Here is a 15,798-nt window from a genome sequence, read left to right on the forward strand (position 1 = left end):
GGCTTCTTCTCTATGGTAGTCTCTCAAACACTTAGTGCAGTGCTCTGCACATGGGTGGCACTCAATAAATAGTTCTGATTGATTAACAGTTAATGGAGTCTACTGCACTCTTCTCTTGGCCTATGAACAAGGTGTCTTGCTTCAGTAATGGAGCACCTCCTTCTTGCCCCTCAGAGCAGGGAGCCAATCCTCCAACACAAGCTACTCTCCATCTGTTGAAGGGAATCATGGAGCTGTAGGCTTAGCTCCCATGGGCTACCCTAATAATAATAATTACCATTATGGTACTTGTTAAGTGCTTACTATGTGCCTAGCGCTGTTCTAAGAGCTGGAGTAGATACAAGGTAATCAGGGAGCCTGGATCAGCTGAGCACTGTACAAAGAGGAGCCCAGGCCAGCTGGGAGCTGCCCAAAAAAGCCATCCCTCCCCAGCCTCAGGGCTGGGCTGTTGATGAGCCCTGGACAAGCACCCGGCAGAGGCTCTGCCAGATCTCTCTGGAGTGGGCCCTGTAGATGATGGGGTTGAGCACTGGGAGTGCTGGGAGGTAGCGATTGGCTAGGATCATGTGCACATGGAGGGGGAAATCCATAGGCAAAGCGATGGGTGAAAAAGGAGAAGGAAGGCAAGTAGAAGGTGAAGATGACACAGATGTGGGATCCACAGGTGCTCAGGGCTTTGACCTGGGCATCACAAGAGGGCAGTCAGAAGACGGCTTGGAGGATCAGGCCATAAGACCCAGCAGTGAGTGCAATGCCTAGCCCCATGGTCAAGAGGGCCATGGTGAGGCCATAGACCATGCTGGGGATGATGTCCATGCAAGCTAGCTTGGCCACGCTCATGTGCTCGTAATAGGTCTGGGGGATAGCACTGGTATGACAGTAGGGCAACTGGTAGACCAGGAAGACGAGAGGCAAACCCAGGGTGAGGTTTCGCAGCAGGGCAGCCAGCCCCAACTTCCTGATGACCGTTGGGGGAAGAATGGACATATAGTGAGGGGCTGGCACACCGCCACATAGCAGTTGAATGCCATGGTCACAAGGAGGGCAGATTCCACGCCATAGAAGGAGTGGATGAAAAAAAGCTGGGCCAGGCAGCCCAAGGAGCCGGACCAGAAGATACTGAGCACCTTGGGCCCAATGGAGGAGCAGAGTACCAGGTCAGTCATGGCCAGCATGGCCAGGAACTGGTACATGGGCTTGTGGAGCACCAGTTCAGTGGCGATGGCCAGGAGGAGGGTGCAGTTCCCCACCAGGGCCGTGGCATACATGGAGCAGAAGGAGGCAGAGATCCAGTTTTGGGTGCTCTCCAGCCCCAGGATTCGGAGCAGGATGAATACCCGTGGGCAGGTGGAAGCTGCTGTTCCCAGGCCAGGACAAGGGTGAGCTGAACCAGCTCCCTGCTCACTTTCAGGCAGGCTTAGGAACCCTGGGGAGAGAAGGGGAGAGAGGGAAATAGTTGAATGGAGTCTTGGGAGTGCTTTCATTTAGGGTGCTGAGGGTTTACAGCAGATTAATTCTCTTCTGTCTAGGTATATTCATTTTAAACGTTTTTCCCTCCTGCCTCCTCCACATTCATTCATTCAATTGTATTTACTGAACGCTTACTTTGTGCAAAGCACTGTACAAAGTGCTTGAGAAGTACCAATCGGCAACGTATAGAGATGGTCCCTACCCAACAATGAGCTCACAGTCTAGAAGATGGGCTCACAGTTTCCTTTTCCATCTCCTTTCTCCGTCTCTTCTACCTCCTCCTTCTCCTCTTCCACCTTATTATTCCCTGATTAGGTCAGAAGCAGCACTCCATCATAGTGGATAGAGCATGGCCCTAGGAGTCATGGTCATGGGTTCTAATCCTGGATCAGCCACTTGTCTCCTACGTGACCTTGGGCAAGTCATTTCACTTCTCTGTGCTTCAGTTACCTCACCTGTAAAGTGGGGATTAAGACTTTAAGCCCCACATGGCTGTGTTCAACCCAGTTTGCTTGTATCCACCCAGCACTTAGTACAGTGCTTGGAACAGTAAGTACTTAACAAATACCATTATCATTATTATTACTTCATCTTCTCCCACTCCTTTCTGCATTATCCTTGCAGTTAGATTTGTATGCTTTATTCACTCTCTCTCAGCTCCACAGCACTTATGTACATATCCATATTTATTTATTTATATTAATGTCTGTCTCTCCCTCTAGACTGTAAGCACCTTGTGGGCAGGGAACATGACTACCAATTCTGTTATATTGTGCTCTCCCAAGTGCTTAGCACAGTGCTCTGCACCAAGTTAACATTCCTTCTCCCTCTTCCTCCTTTTCTTCTCCTCTTTCTCCCCCTCCTCCATCTTCTTTTTCTCCTTTTCCTCTTCCTCCTTCTCTTCCTTTTACTCCCCCTTCATCAATCACATTTATTGAGCACTTATGCGGAACACTGAAGCAAATACGTTAGAGTACAATAGAATTCATAGGCTTCATTCATTCATTCATTCAATTGTATTTATTGAGCGCTTTCTGTGTGCAGAGCACTGGACTAAGTGTTTGGGAAGTACAAGTTGGCAGCATACAGAGACAGTCCCTACCCAACAACGGGCTCACAGTGTAGAAGGCTTGATCCCTGCCTTCAATCATTTCATAATTTAAAGGGGAGATAGGCACTAAAGTGCATTATAGATAGCAGGATGTGATAAAATATGAAGATGTGCGCATACGTGCTAAGCAGATGTGGAAGATGCAAGTGTTTAGGTGATACAGAAGTGCTGAAGAGGCAGTTCGGGAGGATGTAGAGTGAGGAGATGCGAGATTAATCATGGAAGATCTCCTGAAGGAGTTGTTCTTTCAGAAGGGCCATGAAGATTGGGAAAACAGTGGCCTGCCAGGTGTGAAGAGGGGTGGAATTTCAGGCAAAAGGGAGAATGGAAGCGAGACTTTAGAGAAAGGAGAGATGAGAACAAATCTCAGTGAGTAGGTTAGCTCAAGAGAATCTTGTAGTGAAGCTGTTGTTCACATGCTATACCTCTCTGGGAGTGGTAGTGTTTTTGACATAGCATTCATTCATTCATTCGATCATATTTATTGAGTGCTTACTGTGTGCAGAGCACTGTACTAAGTGCTTGGGAAGTACAAGTTGGCAACATATAGAGACGGTCCCTACCCAACAACGGGCTCACAGTCTAGAAGACTGTGAGCAGTGAGCTGGGGATCCTTCTATGGTTATAGAAGAATGGAGTCCCTGGTACCTACAGCACCTGGGTGAGTTCTTCCAGAAAAAAAGGGGAGGATCCTATATGGCACCTCAAACAAAGGAGATACTTGTCCTTAGTGAATGGGCAGAGGTGTCTGTGACCCAAAATGGAGCCAGGTTAAAAAAAAATGGTGCTCCAGGATTAGGGGGTTGGAATTTGCTTCTTTTGGAGGGAAACAAAGAATTTACGACACATTGCTGCTTTAAGAAATTTAGTTGGGCAGCAGGAAGTACTGGTTGATTCCTGAATGATTATAGCCTCAACTGTCACTGGGGAGGCAAACGGGTATAGGAGGCAGGTGGAGGGGTCAATGGGAACTGGAATTAGAGGTTTGGAGGCTGAGGGAAGAGATGAAGACCCTGAAGGGAGAGAAAACCTGAGGTGTGATATTACATGGAAATGCAAAATATTCTTCATTGTGCCTCTTCCATAGCAGGAATTTCATATCCCAGCACTTAGAACAGTGTTTGGCACATAGTAAGCCTTAACAATTACATGATGATGATGATTATTATATCCACCTCACTCCAAGATTCCAAGTAACCCTAAAACCTCTCCCCCAAGCCATCCAGTGATGACAGACAAACAGAGGACTCAACAGGTTTTTAGGCACAAGGGGGTGTCTTCCACCTCCATCACCGAGAAGGTAGTGTTCAACTCCCTCTATACTCCTGGAGAGGTGTTGAGAAGATTCAGGTACTTCTTTTATGTCCAACCCGAAGTGTAAAGAGCTTGTGGGGTCCAGGGTGGTGTCAGAGAAGAAAGGTAGAACCGACAGGATTTGTTGACAGACTGAATATGTGGGTTGAATGAAAGCAACATTTTGATGCTAATACCAAGGTTATGGGCTTCTGAAATTGTGAGGCTGGGAGGGTTGTCTTCACCGATGGGAATGTTGGTGAAAGGACAGGGCTTCTGTGAGAAAATGAGGTGCTCTGTTTTGGACATTTTAAGTTTGAGATGTCGGTGGGACATCCAAGTAGACATGTCCTGAAGGCAGGAGGAAATGCAATCCTGCAGAGGAGAGAGGTCAGTCAGGGCTGAAGAGGTGAATTTGGGAATCATCCACATAGAGATGGTAGCTGAAGCCATGGGAGTGAATGAGTTCTCCAAGGGAGTGGTTGTAGATGGTGACTAGAAGAGGACCCAAAACTGAGCCTTGAGAGATTCCCACAGTTCAGAGGTGTAATGCAGAGGAAGAGCCCGTGAAGGAGATTGAGAAGGAGTGACCAGAGAAATAGGAGAATCAGAAGAGGACGGTAGCAGTGAAGCTAAGGTTAGATGGTATTTCAAGGAGACAGAGTGGCAGCTGAGAGCTTACCATCAGCTTCAAAGTGCTCAACCCTCTGGCTCCTTCTACCTTACTTCACTGACTATAGGCCAGCCTTCGCACTTCGCTCCTCTACTGCCGGCTTGCTCACTGTGCACAGATCTCACCTATCTTGCCACTCACCCTTTTCCTATATAATCCCTCTATGAATCTCCCTCCTCTTTTATATATGCCAGAACACTACTCTCCCCACTTTCAAAGCTTTACTGAGATCACATCTCCTCCATGAGACCTTTCCCTATTAAGCTGTCTTTTCCCCAGCTCCCTCTCCATTTTATGTCATCTATGCATTTGGATCTGTGACCTTTTGGCATTTTCTATTCACCCCACCCTCAGTACCATAGCCTTATATACATACCTATAAATTATATTATATAAATTATTTATTTATATTAATTCCTATCTCCCCCTATAGCCTGCAAGCTCACTGTGGGCAGGGCATGATGTTATAATATGGTATAACATGTTTTAATAATCAAATCTGTCATTTTGTTCTCCCCCAAGCACTTAATACAGAGCTCCTAATAGAGTGGCACTCAATAAATACCATTGAATGTTTGAGGGGTTGAGGAGAATTAGGATAATAAGAAGAGCTTAGTACAGTGCTCTGCACACAATAAGTACTCAATAAATGCAATTGAATGAATAATAATAATCTTGGTATTTGTTAAGTGCTTACTAAGTTTTAGGCACTGAGATCGGTGCAGGATAATCATGTTGGACACAGTCCCTGTCATTCATTCAGTTGTATTTACTGAGAACTTACTGTGTGCAGAGCTCTCTACTAAGTGCTTGGAAAGTACAATTCGGCAACAAAAGAGACAATCCCTACCCAACAATGGGCTCACAGTCCCACATTGGGATCACAGTCTTAATCCCTATTTTACAGATGAAGGAACTGAAGCACAGAGAAGTGAAGTGACTTACTCAAGGTCACACAGAAGACATGTGGCAGAGCTAGGATTAGAACTCACATCCTTTGACACCCAGGCCTGTGCTTTTTCCACTAGACAACACTGCTTCCCTGATGATGGATAAAGGATGAAGGATTAAGTTGAGGCTAAAAGTGCTTGGCACATAGTAAACGTTTAACAAATACCATTATTATTATTATTATTTGGCAAGAAAGAGGTCATTTGTGATCTAAAAGGGGAAATTTATATGGAGTGGAAGGGGAAGAAGCTATATTGCAGTGGGTTGAGGAGAGAATTGGGGGAGAGGAAGTGGAGGCAGTGGATATGAACAACTCCCTAGATGAGTTTGGAAAGGAATGGTAGGAGGCAGATTAGCAGCATGGTATAGTGGATAGAGCATGGTCCTGGGAGTCAGAAGGTCATGGGTTCTAATCCCAACTCCACCACCTGGCTATTCTGTGGCCCTGGGCAAGTCAGTTAACTTCTCCCTGCCTCAGTTACCTCATCTATAAAATGGGGATTGAGACTCTGAGCTCCACATGGGACAGGGACTGTATCCAACCTGATTTGCTTGTATCCACCCTAGTGCTTAGTAGAGTGCCTGTCACATAGTAACCATTTAACAAATACCATAGTTATTATTATTGGTTGAAAACTGAATGATGCCATGGAGGCAAGGAAGAGTTTTCTTAGGATAGGGGGTATATGGACATGCTTGAAATCAGTGGGAAAGGAGCTGTTGGAGAGTGAGTGGTTGAAGATGGCAGTCAGGGAGGCTAGAAGGGTGGGGAAAGGTGTTTTAAAAGGAAATACGGAATGCTAGGGTCAATCCCAATCAATCAATCAATCAATCAATCAATCACATTTATTGAGCGCTTACTGTGTGCAGAGCACTGTACTAAGCGCTTGGGAAGTACAAGTTGGCAACATACAGAGACAGTCCCTACCCAACAGTGGGCTCACAGTCTAGAAGGGGGAGAAAGAGAACAAAACCAAACATATTAACAAAATAAAATAAATAGAATAATATGTACAAGTAAAATAAATAGAGTAATAAATATGTACAAACATATATACAGGTGCTGTGGGGAAGGGAAGGAGGCAAGATGGGGGGAATGGAGAGGGGGCCTAGGGGGAGAGGAAGGAGGGGGCTCAGTCTGGGAAGGCCTCCTGGAGGAGGTTAGCTCTCAGTAGGGCCCCAAAGGGAGGAAGAGAACTAGCTTGGTGGATGGGCAGAGGGAGGGCATTCCAGGCCAGGGGGATGATGTGGGCCAGGGGTTGATGGCGGGACAGGCGAGAACGAGGCACGGTGAGGAGATTAGCTGCAGAGGAGCGGAGGGTGCGGACTGGGCTGTAGAAGGAGAGAAGGGAGGTGAGGCAGGAGGGGGCGAGGTGATGGAGAGCCTTCGGTCAAATGATAATTAAAGGTCCTTTATAAAGAAGCAGGCAAACATTGCCATTTCCCAGATACAAGAACGCATGGACGGTGCCCCAGAACACTGGGGTCATTGCCTGGACACAAATGTCAACCATCCAACCAATCCCAAAATGTGATAGGGCGGGGGTTGGATGTGTCCTAAAGCGACAGTGGCTTCAGGAGCTGCCACGGGCTGTGGCACACATTTTGACACCCAGAGGTGTGGGTGGAGTGGGTACATATTGAGATATACTGCTGGGCTGGATGAGAGTCGAAGAAGGAGCAGGAGGAGGGTGAACCTGGAGAGGCACAGGGGAGATTTTAGGGCAATCACCACAGAAAAGTGTTACCCTTGACCTCCTCAGGCTTGGGCTCTGAGGCAGAGAGGTGATTTCTGCATGGTCTCTAACACAGAGCCCCTTGCACAGAGCCTTTGCTGCTGTGGTGGGTTTTCCCCACTGTTCCTTCCCTTCCCTGGATCTAAACCGTTGTCTGGGTAGAGCTTCGCTGAGGTTTGGGGAGGGAGATTCAAGCCACGTGGTTGCCCCCGTTGTCCAAGGTGGCCCTGCAGTGAGGAGAGGGGGCTCCAACCTGCTGACGTTGCTCTTTTCCTTCCCTCTCCCAGCCCCTCTCAACTGTGGCACCCACCATGCACACACCCCAACACCAAATGTGTCACAGTGCGTATCACAGCAGCTCATGAAGCCACAGTCACTGCAGGACATCTCCAACCACCAGCCTTTATCACAGCTTGGAAGTGACCCTAGCACCCCTTGTTTCCCCAACACCTTGGTATTTTGGGGGTGGCCAAGGACACATAGCTCTAAGAGTGTGGATTGGGCCATGAGGTGGAGATCAAGGGACCAATGGAGGAGGAACTGTGAGTAATGAACAGAGGCCATTGGAGAACGAAGGATGCCAACTTCTGCTCAACCACCAACGAGAAGCTTCAGAACCTGAAGGATAGCACAGAGTCTAATGAGAGTTCATTCCCAGGGGAATATCTTTGGGAGGGCCAAGGGAGCTGACTGTGTCAGCCAGGGTTGGCCTGATGCAAATGAAAAGGTGTGTTAAAACCCTGGAGAGGCAGCGAGGTTTAGTGGAAAGAGCATGGGCTTGCTCTTTCCGACTACCGCTTTTCAGCTGTGTGACTTTGGGGAAGTCACTTCACTTTTCAGTTACTTCATCTGTAAAATGGGGATTCAGACTGTGAGCCCCACGTGGAACAACCTGATCACCTTGTATCTACCCCAGTGCTTAGAACAGTGCTTGGCACATAGTAAGGCCTTAACAAATACCATCATTATTATTAAAACCCACCCATTTAAGCGGCCAGTGCTCAGTCTGTGGACCGTCCCATGCCGGGTCCAGCAGTCATGTCCTGAGCACCCCCGGGAGGGAGTGGGATTAAAGGTGCCTGACTGGGTGCGAGCTGTGGTCTCTGTGTTCTCTATGCTACACTTCCCCGAGACTGGTAGCGAGAAGAGCCTGGATCTCCAGCTGCACTATTAATAATAATGATGATGATAATAATAATGATGGCATTTATTAAGCACTTACTATGTTCTAAGCGCTGGGGAGGTTACAAGGTGATCAGGTTATCCCACGTGGGGCTCACAGTCTTAATCCCCATTTTCCAGATGAGATAACTGAGGCCCAGAGAAGTTAAATGACTTGCACAAAGTCACACAGCTGACAATTGGCGGAGCCAGGATTTGAACCCATGACCTCTGACTCCAAAGCCTGGGCTCTTTCCACTGAGCCATGCTGCTGGATCTGGCCATAGAAGAAACATCCCAACAGTGGCTATTGTTAAACTCAGAGTGAGAGTCAATAGGTTTTTGTTTTGGGGGAGGGGGCGGATTTCTTTTTTTTTCGCAGGAGCTTTATTGGTAGGACAGTGCAGGAAAGATACAGAGAATCTCAGTATTGGGGGAGGTTTGGAGTGGGGGGGTGTTTTTTGTGAACTATATTTGATTTTGTCTTCTGAAGTTTCCAATATATTCTTCCACACATCATCATCTGTTTGCAATTATTTTTCTCAGTTGGCCCCACCTAGCCTCAAGACATAAACAAGAACCTTGATCTAGACGTGGACAAGACACAGATATGTGTGTATCTAGAAAGTATTTATTTATTCACTCATTTATTCATTCAATCATATTTACTGAGCACTTACTGTGTGCAGAGCACTGTACTAGGCGCTTGGAAAGTACAATTCAGCAACAGGCAGTGACAATCCCTACCCAACAACGGGCTCACAGTCTAAAAGCGGGAGACAGACAACAAAACAAAACAAGTAGACAGGTATTAATAGAGTCAAAATAGAATTATATATGTCAAGAGTAACTTGTACCACTCTAGACCCTTCCTCTTCTTCTCCCTCTGCCCCCTGAGAATGCTACCTGCTTTCTATGCTGCCCAAATGTCACTGAACCTGAGTCCAAAATCAAATCAGAAGGGGAAATACTTTCTTATGACTAGCCCCGCTACGATCAACCCAAAAGCCACTTGAAGTAACTGACTCGCACTCTTGCTCCAAGAGGCCCCATCCGGTTGATCCTTGCTCAGGTCACCATTATCCTTATTTCTATGTCCCTGTATTCCCTCCCCTTCCATTTCTTCAAATGCATCCTCTCCTTGTTCCCCTGAAGCTGCTTCCTCCCCTTCCACCCCCTGCTCGTTTTTGGCAGCTTCCTTATCTTCATTAGTAGAGGATTTTCCAGCCTTGCATTCTTTTTTACTTTAGAAAAGTACTTTAGAAAACACTGACACTGTAAGTGTAGTAAGTGTAACTGCAGAACTCACTAATCTTGTAGATGGAAATGCTTTACTTTACTTTTTGCTTTAGAAAAGTACTTTAGAAAACACTGACACTGTAAGTGTAGTAAGTGTAACTACAGAACTCGCTAATCTTGTAGATGGAAATGCAATGTCATTGCTCCAAGGGCAACAACTGGCAGACCAGTAGATAGATTTTTCCTATAAAAGTTTGCTTTGTAGTCCTCTAAGTAGGAGTCCATTTCTTTCTTCATATAGTTTTGGGTTTCTTCATTTATCTTCACTTTCTTACACCTGTTTTTAAATTCCTCTTCAAATTGACTTTTCATTTTGCTGGGTCTTGTGAAATAGCAACCCACATAGTTCGTTTGGGATATCTGCAATAATCAGAACAAAGAGATCATTAGCTGCGGTGGAACTCAACCATGTGCTGCCATGAGAACCATTCACATCTCTCTCTATACCCGACCCCTAAGACACAATACAGATGGGGAACCACTTTACCAGTGGCTGTTTGAGGCCATCTCAACCTTTAGACCTTTGGGGTCACTACTATGGCTCCAACTGCTTGTGAGGAGCTTAGACTGTAAGCTCTCCAGACTTTAAGCTTTCTAGTTACTCTAGACTGTAAACTTATTGTGGGCAGAGAATGTGTCTACCAACTCAGTCATGTTGTACTCTCCCTAGTGCTAAATACAATGCTCTAATAATAATAATAATAATAATAATAGCATTTAAGTGTTTACTATGTGCAAAGTGCTCAATAAATACCACTGATTGACTGACCCTGAAATCCTGCTGTTCATTTCATCTTTGAAAGGATCTGTTCTCAAAATGATAACACTATTAATCATTGCATTCATACAGTACTTCTTATGTGTCAAGGAATGGGATAAATATGAGATAATCAGATTGGACACAGTCCCTGGCCCAGATGGGAGTCACATTTTAAGTTGGAGGTAGAATAGGTAGTATCCCCATTTTAAAGATGAGGAAAGCGAGGCCCAGAGAAGTTCAGTAACTGCCCCATGTCACAGAGCAGGCAAATGGGGGAGCTGGGACTAGAATCTGAATGGCCTGTGTCCTAGTCCACCATGAGACCAGTGGGGTCTGGGAGTACAAGGACCTGGCCTCTAGTTCCAGCTCTACTACTAGCCTTCTGTATAAACTTAGACAAGTGGAATGCTGCTCCATTTTGAGCAAACTCCCCTTTATCCTCAGTCTGTCCCTGGCCCAGTCACTGCTCCTTCTCTCCATTGTTGAAACCTGGCTCTCCCAGACAATGCTGCCTCCTCTGATGCTCTTTCCCAAGGGGCCCTCATCTGCTTCCACTCCCCAAACCTCACTGGGAAAGGGGAGGGGTTGGCTTCCTTCTTCATTCAATCATATTTATTGAGCACTTACCATGTGCAGAGCACTGTATTAAGCACTCACTCCCCAATGCCGTTTTTGCACCATCTCAACCTCTCCATCCCTCTCTCTCCTCCTTTGAAGTTCACATCATCCACCTCTATCGCCTACTCCAATTTTAGTTTGCCTTCATTTCCAGTCCTCACCAGGCCCCATGGCCAACTTTATGAACCATTTTTACACCTCACTCACTGGGTAGAGCCCGGGCTTGGGAGTCAGAGGTCATGGGTTCTAATCCCAGCTCCACCACTTGTCAGCTGTGTGACTTTGGGCAAGTCACTTCACTTCTCTGTGCCTCAGTTACCTCATCTGTAAAATGGGAATTAAGACTGTGAGTCCCACATGGGACAACCTGATCACCTTGTATCCCCCCCAGGACTTAGAACAGTGCTTCGTACATAGTAAGCACTTAACAAATGCCATCATTATTATTATTATTTCTTTTAAATAACAATGAATAATAATAATAATTGTGGTATTTGTGAAATACTTACTATGTGTCAGGCATTGTATTAATGCCAGGGTAGATTCAAGCAATTTGAGTTGAGCACAGTCCCTATCCCACGTGGGGCTCACAGTCTTAATCCCCATTTTACAGATGAGGGAACTGAGGTACAGAGAAATTAAGTGTCTTGTCCAGGGTCACACAGCAGACAAGTGGCAGAGCTAAGATTAGAACCCATGGCCTTCTGACTCCCAGGACTGTGCTCAATCTAACAGGCCACACTGCTTCTTCTCTCTTTCTCCAAGTGCTTAGTACAGTGCTCTGCACACAAGTAAGCACTCAATAAATATGATTGAATGAATGAATGAATGAAATCCCTAGAATGATTCTAGGTGACTTCAATATCCATGTGAATATTCCAGGTGACCTCCTAGCTGCCCACTTCCTCTAACTCATCAACTCCACTGACTTTTTGCTCCACTCCATCTCACCCATTCATTCATTCATTCAATCATATTTATTGAGCGCTTACTGTGTGCAAAGCACTGTACTAAGTGCTGGAGAAGTACAATTTGGCAACATATAGAGACGGTCCCTACCCAACAACGGGCTCACACTCTAGAAGTCACCCTCTCACCAACTTGGACACAAGCTTGACTTCATCATCTCTAGCACCTGTACAATATCTCTGTATCCTCACCAACACTCTAATCCCATTCTCTAACCAATCAATCAACAGTATTTATTGAACACTTACCATGAACAGAGCACTGTACTAAGCACTAGGGAGAGTTCAATACAATAGAGTTGGGAGACACAATCCCTGCCCTCCAGGATCTCACAGTCTATTGAGGCAGACAGACATTAAAATAAATTACAGGTAGAGGAAGTTGCAGCGTATAACCAATAAATCAATGTCATATTTATTGAGTGCTTACTGCATGCAGAGTACTGTACTAAACACTTAGGAGAATATAGTATAGCAGAGGTGGTAGACACACTCCCTGTCCACAACAAGCTTAGAGTCTAGAGGGGAAGACAGACAGCAATATAATTAAATGAATTATATACATAAGTGCAGTGGGGCTGAAGGAGGGGTGAATAAAGGGTACAAATCCGAGTGCCAGGGCAACACAGAAAGGAGTGGGAGAAGATGAAATAAAGGCTTAATCAGGGAAGGCCTCTTGGAGGAGATGTGCCTTCAATAAGGTTTTCAAGGGTTAGGGTCAGGGATGTTCTGGGATGTAGAAGGAGAGAAAGGAGGTGAGATAAGAAGGGGCAAGATCATTGAGGGCTTTAACTCTCTCCATCTTCAAAGCTCTATAATAATAATAATAATGATGGTATTTGTTAAGGGCTTACTATATGCCAAGCACTGTTCTAAGCACTGGGGGGGATACAAGGTGATCAGGTTGTCCCATGTGGGGCTCACAGTCTTAATCCCCATTTTACAGATGAGGTAACCCATGACCTCTGACTCCCAAGTCCAGGCTCTTTCCACTGAGACACACTGCTTCTCAGTTAAAAGCACATCTCCTCCAAGAAGCTTTCCTAAACTAATCTCTCATTTCCTCTCCCTATCCCCGTTCCCTTCTGCATTGCATTTGCACTTGAGTCTCGTTCCCTTAAACATCAAATTACTCACCCCACCTGAACCCCTCAGAATTTAAGTATATATCCTATTTCCATCAGTTTAATGTCTGTCTTCCTGACTAGATTGTATACTCCTTGAAAGCAGGAATCATGTACTCTTCCAAATGCTTAATACAGTGCTCTGCACTCAGTAAATGCTCAGTTTGTTATCTTTGACTGATTGATGGAGAGAAATGGGTGAATTCTAGAAATGTTGTGAAGGTAGAACTGGCAAGATTTTGTGACATATCTAATATGCAGTTTGAATGAGAAAGATGAGTCAAGAATAATGCCAAATTTAGAGGCTTGTGAGACAGGGAGGATAGTGGTACTATTGACAGTGGTGGGAAAGGCAGGGAGAGGACAGAGTTTGAGTGGGAAGATGAGTTCTGTTTTGGACATATTTAGTTAGAGGCATTGGTGGGATGTAGAGATAGAGATGTCCTGAAGGCAGGAGGAAATGCAAGGTTGCAGAGAAGGGGAGAAGTCTAGATTAGAGAGGTAGAATACCTGGAATATTGCATGATACTTTTGTTGCTGCTTCTTAGGAATAGCACAATGGTGCTGTTTTATATAAAGCAGAGCAACCAAGGTGATTGAGGATGAAACTGTTTCCACTTAAAGAAACCCTGAAAATAACTGGACTCTCTAGCCTAAAAGATCAAGTCTTACTTTCCCCAGGGCTTGCAGCTGGATTTCCAACACTTCTCCTGCCCTTCAACTAAAGTACAAACCTTTGTCTTCATCCATTCACAAAAATCATCGACGAATCTTTTTTTCTGCAGCTCTAAAATTACTTTCCTCATCTGTGAGAATGGAAGAATAACTCAGTAAAATCCTTTGCATTTGCTAATTTCATATAAATATTTGATAAAAATCAGTGCAGTAGGACTCTGGAAATTGCAGATTTGGCAGCTCTAGAAATTTATCAAGCATCTACAATGACTACACAATGTCCTCATCTGTTGTATCAAAGTTGAGAATGCCCTATCAGAACGTTAATAACCCTTCTTGGGTTGGCCCCAATATTTTATTTCTGATAGTGGCAACAGGCTGAATGAAGAAACTTTTTGATGGTTGTCCTTTTAAATGTGCATCATCCTCGTTTAGGGATTGATTAAATGTCTCTAATTTTCCCCTTTAAATAGAATAGTCAATAATGCTGTGTCTAGGTTTTTTAGAGTCTATTTGGAGTCTCAAAATTAAGGCTAACTGTTGCCTACAGGAGACTCTATAACATCATAATCATCACCATAATTTAAAATCAGTTTAGAGTTGTCATTTGCATTATAGTTCTTTAAATGTAAATAATTTTGCACAGGTTCATACTGAAACTCATTCAACTTTCCTACAGAGAAGCAGCGTGGCTTAGTGGCAAGAGCATGGGCTTGGCAGTCAGAGGATTTGGGTTCTAATCCCAGCTCTGCCACTTGTCTGCTGTGTGACCTTGGGCAAGTCACTTCACTTCTCTGGGCCTCAGTTACCTCATCTGGAGAATAGGGATTAAGACTGGGAGCCCCACGTGGGACAACTTGATTACCCTGTATCCAATGCTTAGAACAGTGCTCAATACATAGTAAGTGTTTAACAAATACCATCATCATTATTATTATTACTGCCCCAGCACTTAGAACAGTGCTTGGCACATAGTAAGCACTTAACAAATGCCATTATTTTTATGATTATTGTTATTATTACTGTTTATCCTTATCTGCAGAGCATTTTCTCACCCAGAAGAACTTAGAGAAGCAGCGTGGCTTAGTGGAAAGAACATGGGCCTGGAAGTCAGAGAACCTGGGTTCTAATTCTACCTCCACCAGTGCTGCCAGGTGACCTTGGGCAAATCACCTAACTTCTCTGTGCCTCAGTTACCTCATCTGTAAAGTAGGAATTAAGACTATGTGTCTGACATAGGACATGGACAGTATGGAACCTGATTAGCTTGTATCTATCGCAACACATAGTACAGTGCCTGGTAAATAATAAGCACTTAAATATCCTTTTTAAAAAAAAACACAATAAAACAAAACAAAACAAGTAGAAACAGCTTGGATTTATGAATACATTAAATAAAATTGGCCTTGGTGGGGGTGGACCCCCACTCTTTATATTTTACCTTTTATTTGTATTTATCCCTTTCAAAAATGGTACTTTTTAAGTGCTTACTATGTGTCAAGCACTGTTCTAAGCACTGGGTAGATACTAGTTAATCAGGATGAATACGGTCCTTGTGCCACATGGAGCTCACAGTCTAAGTAAGAACAGAGAACAGTTATTGAATCCCCATTTTGCAATTGAGGAAACTGAGGCACAGAGAAGTGAAGTGACTTGCCCAAGGACACACAGCAGGTAAATGGAAGAGCCAGAATTAGAACCCAGACCCTATGGCTCCCAGGCCCATCCTTATCCACTTGGCAACACTGTTTCCCAACCCTTTGTTTTCTATTACCAGGGAGTTTTCCATTCAAAGGAACATTCTCGCCAATCTTACAATTTACTTAACTTTCCTGGGTTCCACAAAGGCCATTTGAAGACTCAAATTTCTAATGTCCATTGGTTCTCTCTATCCCATCCCTATTGACCTAGTCAAAGAACTCCAGGAAACGATGTTGTGTTTTCCTCACAAGCGGCATT

At 44.8% G+C, this 15,798-nt stretch overlaps 1 protein-coding gene and 1 pseudogene across 2 annotated transcripts in view; both read right to left on the reverse strand.

The window, feature by feature from the left end:
• Nucleotides 1–434: 434 nt before the first annotated feature.
• On the reverse strand, nt 435–2,801 carry LOC119942859 (annotated as a pseudogene).
• Nucleotides 2,802–9,226: 6,425 nt separating this feature from the next.
• The window catches only part of LOC119950036 (RING finger protein 112-like), a 40,919-nt gene continuing 34,347 nt past the window's right edge, over nt 9,227–15,798 (reverse strand). For both annotated transcript variants that reach the window (XM_038771945.1, XM_038771955.1), the window contains 2 exons: nt 13,899–13,970; nt 9,227–10,054 (listed from right to left, as the gene is read on the reverse strand). In XM_038771945.1, coding sequence (XP_038627873.1) covers nt 9,806–10,054; nt 13,899–13,970 — 321 coding nt within the window. In that variant the 3' untranslated portion in view covers nt 9,227–9,805. The remainder of the gene's footprint in view (nt 10,055–13,898; nt 13,971–15,798) is intronic.

The sequence above is a fragment of the Tachyglossus aculeatus genome, chromosome 2 (genome assembly GCF_015852505.1).
Source record: "Tachyglossus aculeatus isolate mTacAcu1 chromosome 2, mTacAcu1.pri, whole genome shotgun sequence".
Taxonomy (NCBI): domain Eukaryota; kingdom Metazoa; phylum Chordata; class Mammalia; order Monotremata; family Tachyglossidae; genus Tachyglossus; species Tachyglossus aculeatus.